This window comes from Moschus berezovskii, chromosome X (assembly GCF_049115385.1).
Source record: "Moschus berezovskii isolate FMDL1 chromosome X, NW_MosBer_1.0, whole genome shotgun sequence".
Lineage (NCBI taxonomy): Eukaryota > Metazoa > Chordata > Mammalia > Artiodactyla > Moschidae > Moschus > Moschus berezovskii.
Window position 1 is genome coordinate 4017541 of NC_142488.1, and position 9502 is coordinate 4027042.

Here is a 9502-nt window from a genome sequence, read left to right on the forward strand (position 1 = left end):
ATCAGCTGTACTTCAATTTTAACATGTGAAAACATAGACCCCTCGGAGGAATTCCCTGAAAACTGATTTCTAGTAGAGACACCACATATTTTATCTTCTGAAACAGGGCCATCTTTAGTTTTACAAAATAAACTTAAACAGACCTCTTCAATTTGAAAGGAATAACACAGGAGGTGTATATAAGAGGCACAGAATGCCAAAAAGTTCAGCTGCCAACCAGGATGTCCGAAGACAATATCTATGTATCCAAGATATTAAGATCAACCACTGTTTGATCAATATGGATTCTGCCAAGAGATGTACCCTATAAAACGTGAAACCAATTCACAAGCTCTCCAAAAACCAGGACATCCTCAGCTTCCCTAGCAGAAGGACAACAAGAGTCCCAAGATGAAGGCTGTGTTCGTGACTCTCGTCTTTGGTCTGGTTTGTGTGGCCCAGGAAACTGCAACTGAGATAGACCACTCAAAGGTACCCAGAATGAGTTAATCTGCTAGAAGGTCTTGCCTGTTTTCCTGAGCAAGTGTGTGTGTAGAGGTTATATGTCAGAGGTTGTGTGTGCACATGACAGAGATATTCTTGTTTAATATGTACGACCAGACTGTACACATATCATGGTTCACGTATCTACATGAATGCAATACAACGCTCTATCTGCTCTTGGTATTTTTCTTGGAATCTTTCTTCTGGTCTCTACGTAAAACAAAACAACAAGAACCTAACATGCAAACATTCAGAAAGTTATGAACTGTCACAGTTTTTACTGGCATTGTTTTAGTGATGACAAAAAACTCCAAATTCTGTGTAAAAACGCTGAATTCTACGCTTTCTGTTCCAACATAAATCATGATGTCATGTCATGTATTTCAGCAAGGCAGGAAGTAGAACTCTTCTTTGCTTCAGATAGTTCACTTGCTCAGTCGTGTCCAACTCTTTGCGACCCAATGGACTGCAGCACAGCCAGCTTCCCTATCCATCACCAACTCCTGGAGTTTACTCAAACCCATATCCATCGAGACGGTGATACCATCCCACCATCTCATCCTCTGTCATCCCCTTCTCCTCCTGCCTTCAATCTTGGCCAGCATCAAGGTCTTTTCCAATGAGTCAGTTCTTCACATCACGTGGGCAAAGTATTGGAGTTTCAGCTTCAACATCAGTCCTTCCAATGAACACCCAGGACGGATCTCCTTTAGGATGGACTGGTTGGATCTCCTTACAGTTCAAGGGACTCTCAAGTCTTCTCCAGCACCACAGTTCAAAAGCATCAATTCTTCCGTGCTCAGCTTTCTTTATAGTCCAACTCTCACATGCATGCATGACTTCTGGAAAAACCATAGCCTTGAATAGACGGACCTTTGTTGGCAAAGTAATGTCTCTGCTTTTTAATATGCTGTCTAGGTTGGTCATAACTTTCCTTCCAAGGAGTAAGCGGCTTTTAATTTCATGGCTGCAATCAGCATCTGCAGTGATTTTGGAGCCCAGAAAATAAAATCTGACACTTTTTCCACTGTCTTTCCATCTATTTGCCATGAAGTGGTGGGATCGGATGCTATGATCTTAGTTTTCTGAATGTTGAGCTTTAAGCCAACTTTTTCACTCTCCTCTTTAACTGTCATCAAGAGGCTCTTTAGTTCTTCTTCACTTTCTGCCATAAGGGTAGTGTCATCTGCATATCTGAGGTTACTGATATTTCTCCCAGAAATCTTGATTCTAGCTGTGCTTCCTCCAGCCCAACGTTCCTCATGATGTAATCTGCATAGAAGTTAAATAAGCAGGGGGACAATATACAGCCTTGATGTACTCCTTTTTCTGTTTGGAACCAGTCTGTTGTTCCATATCCAGTTCTAACTGTTGCTTTCTGACCTTCATACTGGTTTCTCAAGAAGGTCAGGTGGTCTGGTATTCCCATCTCTTGAAGAATTTTCCACAGTTTATTGTGATCCCCACTGTCAAAGGCTTTGGCATACACAACAAAGGAGAAATAGATGTTTTTCTGGAACTCTCTTGCTTTTTCGATGATCCAGAGGATGTTGGCAATTTGATCTCTGGTTCCTCTGCCTTTTCAAAAACCAGCTTGGACATCTGGAAGTTCATGGTTCAGCTGAAGCCTGGCTTGGAGAATTTTAAGCATTACTTTACTAGCGTGTGAGATGAATGCAATTGTGCGGTAGTTTGAGTATTCTTTGGGACTGGAACGAAAACTGACCCTTTCCAGTCGTGTGCTTAATAAGATTCAATTTACTTCTCTTCTGTGGTAAATGCAAAGCCAAGATAGTGTTGTGTATTGGTGATGAACCAGAAAAGATACTGACTGACGTTAATGGACCCCTTCCTTGTTAGGTTAGAGGAGAGTGGCGCACCATTTACGCAGCTGCAGATAACAAGGAGAAGATTGTGGAAGGGGGCCCACTGAGGGGTTACTATCGTCAGATTGAATGTACCGACGACTGCGAATACCTCTCCCTTACATTTTATGCCAAGTAAGCACAACCTGACCCAACTGAGAACAAGGAGTCTCTTGGCTTCTGACATGGGGTCCAGGCTCCAATGTGCAGTCAGAGGCGTGAGTCCTGGCTGTGAAGCTGGGTGTGCGAACTCTATTCACGGAAGGGCGTCCTCAAGCCCTGGGGAGTGAATGGTGAGGAAGGAATGTCTTGTCTGTTTGGTTTTCAGGGAAGACGGGAGATGCAAGAAATTCACAGAAGTGTCAAAGAGACAAGAAGGAGGTGTTTACGTCATAGAATGTGAGTATTCCAGCTTTTCAGATGAGCTGTCTTCCAGAAAACCATGGAACATATTCAGATGGATAGTCTCGGTTCCATTCAAGACAACTAGATGTCTGGATGAGTTGACCATTTCCTCTACTGATTACCAATGCAACCTTGGAAAAGCGATTTAATTTTTCAGCAATCAATTCTACCCCACACCACCAGGATGAAGTCCCAGGTTGGAATGTGGCCATTCATGGTCTCTGAGAAAAATCCCCAGAACATTGACTCCTCGTGTTCCTTGGGCATGGAGAAGTGTGTAGACTTACTTAGGATTGTAACAACTCTCTCAAATTTTCTTTCTTTTATTTGACCTACATGATCAAATTGGAAAAAACTAAAGAAATTCTTTAAGTATTCAAAGTTCTTCATTAGCAAGTTTAGAAAGTAGAACATGATTAACTTAAAGCCCAAAAATGACAACAGCTAAAATAAGAGCCCAAAGGTTTAAACTAATTTTTACAGACTTGAAAGGGACTTTACCATAGACTTCTATCTCTATAGCTTAAAATAAGGAGAAAGAATTCTCAAATACAAATATCAATATATAATTTGAAAGGGGCATTAACAGAGATTCTATCTCTGTATTTGAAAATAACAGAAAATAATTCTCAAATATTAATATCAATACTGTAATATATTAAGTGTTCAAGTGTCCATATATTTCACTTTCATGGAGAAAACGTAGTGGAGGATTCTAATCTCTGTCTGGTGAATCTTTTCTAATTGCAACTGTGGATGCACAGCCACAGGATCTAATCTGCAAACACTGCAGAGAATATATGTTGAAACATTTTGCAACAGACTAATTTGTACGTCTTTTATTAGCTCTTGCACTAGGAAATAACTCTGGACTGGGAATTACCTTTTATTTTACTATGATTGATTCAAATTATTAGAATTCCTTTCTAACCATTATTGCACCTTCATACTGGATCACAATTCCTGAAAATTTAACAGTCAGGTTTTGGGATCTGGTTTGAGATGGCTGAGGTTCAACACCTCCTACAGCTGCAATAAGAAACTTTGCCTCATGCACAGACTGTTCAGTCTAGAAGACTGGAAGCCTTAATTATCTTCAGAAGAAGGGGGTGTGGAGAAAGCTTTCCTAGCTCACTAGCTGTCTTAACTGGTTCTAGAAACACACAACTAGAAATGTCAGTGAGATAAGGTTCATCATCCGAGGGAAGACAGATGATAGCATGTGAGGAAAAATGCACTCAAATGAAAAGAAAAGGAGTTCGTCATATTGAGGCTTGATTTTCTCTTTTTCTGTCACAGTCGCAGGTACAAATGTTTTTCAAATCATTCATGTATCAGACAACATACTGGTAACTTATTTTGAAAACGATGATGGAGAGAAGATCACAAAAATAACTGAAGGTGTTGGTACGTACTGTAGTTTTTCCAATACAAAGCAGATATGTTCATATGATCAGTATTTTCATACTAATTTGAGAAGGACACACATACCTTATATTATGGCTTCACTGCTGCTCAGACAGGGAAAGAACCCACCTGCAATGTACGACACTTGGATTCTCTCCCAGGGTCAAGAAATCCCTGGAGGAGAGCATGGGAATCCACTCCAGTATTCTTGCTTGGAGAATCCCATGGACAGAGGAGGCTGGCAGGAAAGAGTTCATGGGATCAGAAAGAGTCAGATAGGACTGAGCAACTAACCACAGCACCTCATAGGAAGAACCCTGGGACAGACGTGTGTTCACACGGAGAATTCAGACTTCACGTGAAACGAGGCAGGGATTTAGAAAGTTTGCTAGAAAAATGAGGAGATGTATCCACTGGGACTTCTATCAGATGGCATTTTTAAATAGGAGATACTCTTGTCCCAGATTCCAATGAGATCTTCCAGGAAGCTCCATGACTTTCTCGCCAAGGATCACACAACAGAGTTGCCAGGTCCTGATGCCAAAGTGAACCAAGCTTAAATCTGAGTTTAGCTGACGCACAGGTCCGCCCACGGCTGCATTCTTCTCTACAACAACGCTTTCTTTTTCCTCACAATACTTAAAATACTGCCTGAACCTGAACGCAAAGCTCTGCAAATACCTCTCTATGATACTGAATCCTGTAGAAGAAGTGTGGACAGGCATGTCAGTCATTCTGCCATCCACGCAGTCCCCTGGTTCTCTGACATCCCTTTATCCTTTCTGCTATTTTATGGACATTGGAGGTGGATGGCTCTTCTGTCTTGTATTTGAGGATGACAAAGCCTGAAAAAATACCTGAGAAGTGTGTGCAATGTTGTTACCAAAAGTGGGTTCCTGCTGCCCTCCTTTCAAAAGCCAACTAAGAGCCCAGCTTCATAGGAAGGAATGCATGCTTCGTTCATATGCCAACAACAAGGTGGGAGAGTGGATTTCTGTCCAAAGGCTGACTACCCAACCCCACAACTGGCAACCAGTGGGGCAAGAGCTTTTACAGACAGAGGGAGGGGGCTCCTTGCAAAAACAGCAGTCAGATCTGACAGTCATTTTGAAGTTAACCATGAGCGGTTGACCAGCGTTATCCCGATGTATTCACTACAGTTAATCTTCAGTTCCAGGACCGCTATGTTCCCATCTCCTGGACGTCAGTTCTCTAAACGGTGGTAGCTTCTGTCATGGCTGCAGTCTGGTCATCATGTAGTAAACTTGTCTACTGGGTGGAGGTTTCAGTGTGTATAAAACAGCGCACAGGGTATGACCCAGAATAATATCTATTGCCCTTGCGGAGGATCTGCAGGTCCTTATCTTTGCTTCATGACTACATTATTATTTCATCTATTTGTCTTTTTTCCTTTGCTATCTGACATTCTCAATTCTCTGATTAAACTTATTCTTTGACTAAAATATTTCACAGACAAAAGGCAGGCTGAACACATCAGGGGTAGGGTAAGGAACATACATATGATCCTGAACCATCTCAATGGGATCAGAGTGCTTGTGATAATTCCAAATAATAACCCTCTCCTTTCATTTCATGAGGGTTCCTGAAAACCCCAGGGATGGAATTCTAGAATGTACACAAAGCGAACAGAAAGAGTTAGAGTTGGGAGGAATTCTGAGTCTCAGACTCGCCATGAACTTCTTCAATGGACCACGAAGAGTTGCATCTCACTGGGGCACGCTTAAGCTCACAGTTGAATGATCTGCAGCTCACTAAGTAGTTGTGAGAAGAGGAACGTGGTAACTTGCTAGCTATGTGGACTCTGCCCCCTGGAAAAATATGAAGACCTGTGTGCACACTCGGGCACATCTATGGAAAGCTACCTGCAGAGCAGGGTTTAGGCGATGGTGGAGGGCAATGGTGTTGGTGAGTCTTACTGGACACTATAGGTATGAGCCGGCTGACACTCTATAACCTATAAAGGATTCTAATACACACCTCTTCTGCCCTGTTTGCTATGAAATCCAGGCAGAGGACACAGTTTCACTCAAGAAGAACTTCAGAAGTATCAGGAACTGAACAGTGAAAGGGGGATTCCAAATGAAAACATAGATAATGTCATCGAAACAGGTAAAGCCCCAGAGGACAGCAGGTATCCGAAATGAAAACACATCAGTAGGACATTGAAGTCACATTTCCCTTTCACAGAGACATCTGTCACAAAAGCTGCTTTGAAATAACCCCTTGACATAGAGGCATGTCAGGGGTCATCTGTCCCCTTGTTCTTTCTCTTTCAGACAACTGTCCTCCATGAGAACAGAGAGCATCAGCTGGGTGAGTAGACATGTGACAAATGACAAGGCTGTTTCCTTTCTGTAGGTTAATACTTTGGGGGAGGGTTTTTTAACTGCTGTAAGAGTGGGATACATACACAATGTCATATTACCCCGTCACGAAAAAGAATGAAATAACGCCGTGTGCAGCAACATGGATGGACCTAGACATGATCTTACTGAGAGAAGTAAGTCAGAAAGAGAAACACAAATATATGCTATCACGTCTATGTGGAGTCTAAAGTATGATGCAAATGAACCATTATTATTGGGGGTTGGTGCACTGGGATGAACCAGAGGGATGGTATCGGGAGGCAGGTGGGATGGGGTTTCAAGATGGGGAACACATGTGCACCCAAGGCAGATTCATGTCAATGTATGGCAAAATCAATACAATATTGTAAAATTAAAAAAAAAAAGAAATAAAAGAGATCAATAAATTAAATAATAATAATAATAAACCAGAAACAGACTCTCAAACATAGATAAAATTAATGGTAACCAAAGGGGAAGCAGGCAAATGGTAAATTAGGAGTTTCAAATGACCAGATGCACACTAAAATATATGAAATAAACAAAAAAAGATCCACTGGATAGCACAGAGAACAACACTCAATGGCTTGTAATAACATAAAAGAAGAAGAATTTATTAAAAAGGTATACATTTACCTACATATAAATATATAGATAGATAGATATTGATATATATATATATATTTATAAATGAGGGCTTCCAAGGTGACTCAGAGGTCAAGAAACTGCCTGCCAATGCAGGAAACACAGGAGAGGTGGGTTTTATCCCTGGGTCAGGAAGATCACTTGGAATAGGAAATGGAAACCCCATCCAGTATTCTTGCCTGGAAAATGCAACGAACAGAGGAGTCTGCAAGATATACTCCATAGGACACAAAGTTTAAGACACACCTGAGTGACTCCGCAATAACAAAGGTATAAATGAATCATTTTCCGCTATACCTGAAACTAATATGACATTGCACATCAACTCTACGCCAATAAAAATCAATTTTAATAAAGAATGAGATTACAAAACACTTCACATTGCCACGTGCCAAAGGCTCAGACTTTCTTAAGTCTTTGGATTCAGTATCTAAAGACTGACACGGTCTAGACTCCACAGTGAGACGCTTTCAGGACAAAGGAGTCTGTGTGAAGCCCTGAGCTGTGAGTTATGATGATCTCTGGGGAATCCCACTGTGAATGAAGGACCTTGCAGCCACAACACATTCATGATGATACATGAGACTGCAGAAGATGTAACTGGCACATTTCACATAGTTTATAATCTCCTACATTTCAGAGATGTGAATACATAACTTAGTACCTCTCAACGAAAAGACCTGATACTAGACTAATTCACAACAATTTTACACAGGTGGTAATTCTATGCAACGCCACAGGGGTACACACAGATGAACTTCTGTGAAACGCATATTGTAGGAAAATTTCTCCACTGTTTCCAACAGAAACTGCTTCTATTTTATCATTCCTGCTCTGGGCAATATCATATTAACCTTAGGCAACTCAACAATGTTTTACTTTCCTTTCAGGCTTAAAGAAAAAAAAGTAACAATACGAGCAGCATCGAAGCAGTAATGTGTCCCAATCACACATATGAAGATAATAGATCTTTTCCTTGAAATCATCATTCCTTCTCTCCCAGAAAATCATGATCCAGAACCCAGGTTTTCCAACTGTGACTATCTTCTGTTCTTCCTGATGTTACTGGATTCCTAAACTGATTAATAAATTCATTAATGCATATATGTGTAGTGGACAAACTTCTACTGGCAAATGCACACAACATGTAAATTCAACTATGAAGAAAATCAAGTGTACAAAGGAGAAGATAACGCTGTTTAGGACACACAGTGTGAATCCAGCGAGTGTGTTTACAAGAGAGAATAAACCACAGATGGTAGTTGTATATGGTGATATAAGGTTCCTGTCAGATGTCATGGGAGAGATGGAATTGGTTAGTCAGACAACTTCAAATAGAATCTGAGCTATCCTAAGTAACACCTGAAAACAACTCAAGCATGGGGTTAAGCAGCGTTCATCTGCTGTGGGGTTGCAAGGGGTGGGGAGGATTTTGCAGCATGCAGCCTTCCAGGGGATGCAGTGGTAAAGAATATACCTACTAATGCAGGAGACACAAGGATGAAGATTTTATTCCTGGGTTGAGAAGACGCCCCAGAGGGGGAAATGGAAACCACTCCAGTGTTCTTGCATGGGGAATCCCAAAGACAGAGGAGCCTGGTGGGCTACAATCCATGAGGTCACAAGAGTCAGACACAATTTATCAACTGAGCACAGACATACATACAACAAAAGGGAACAGTATTTACTAAAGAAAGCGCCCTGATGGTGTTTACAAAGCACGCGGTCTGTGCTGTCCGACTTGCTGCTGGTATTCTGCAGCTCAAACCCTGGAAGCAAAGAATTTGATGCTGATGCAGGTGGAGAAGGAAATGGCAACCCACTCCAGTGTTCTTGCCTGGAGAATCCCAGGGATGGGGGAGCCTGGTGGGCTGCCGTCTATGGGGTCACACAGAGTCGGACACGACTGAAGTGACTTAGCAGCAGCAGCAGCAGCAGGTGCAGAGTTACCTAAAGCTTTGCATAAAAGTTCCTCATCAGACAATTTTCAAAAGTAAAAGTCATTGATTGGTGCCAACTGATGGGAAGAAAGGAGCATCATGGGTACCCAATAGATCATGCAACTGGAAAAGACAAGAGACCAAGAACAATGTTTAAGGGAGATGGGAGAGATGAGGCAGTCCTAGACCACTCAGGGGACCTTTGGTAAGCACCTAAGCTTACTCCTTAGAAGGAAAGTTGTCACCCACCTAGACAGCATATTAAAATGCAGACACATTACTTTGCCAACAAAGATCCGTCTAGTCAAGGCTATGGTTTTTCCAGTGGTCATGTATGGATGTGAGAGTTGGACTATAAAGAAAGCTAAGCACAGAAGAATTGATGCTTTTG

General features: G+C 41.6%; 1 protein-coding gene across 1 annotated transcript; it reads left to right on the forward strand.

Annotated features, from left to right (window-relative positions):
* Positions 1–344: 344 nt before the first annotated feature.
* Positions 345–6495, forward strand: LOC148773205 (allergen Bos d 2-like). The gene is made up of 6 exons (XM_088833800.1): positions 345–471; positions 2344–2483; positions 2677–2747; positions 4053–4160; positions 6189–6290; positions 6458–6495. The coding sequence occupies exons 1-6, from the start codon at positions 391–393 to the stop codon at positions 6472–6474; spliced, it is 519 nt and encodes a 172-aa protein (XP_088689926.1). The 5' UTR covers positions 345–390; the 3' UTR covers positions 6475–6495.
* The last annotated feature ends 3007 nt before the right edge of the window (positions 6496–9502 follow it).

What these genes read in the sequence shown, in the direction of transcription:
- LOC148773205 (XM_088833800.1), top strand. Translation starts at nt 391, where the DNA reads ATGAAGGCTGTGTTCGTGACTCTCGTCTTTGGTCTGGTTTGTGTGGCC. An exon ending in TCCCTTACATTTTATGCCAA is followed by an intron (nt 2,484 to 2,676) that starts GTAAGCACAACC and finishes TTTGGTTTTCAG; the next exon opens with GGAAGACGGGAGATGCAAGA. An exon ending in AAAAATAACTGAAGGTGTTG is followed by an intron (nt 4,161 to 6,188) that starts GTACGTACTGTA and finishes TATGAAATCCAG; the next exon opens with GCAGAGGACACAGTTTCACT.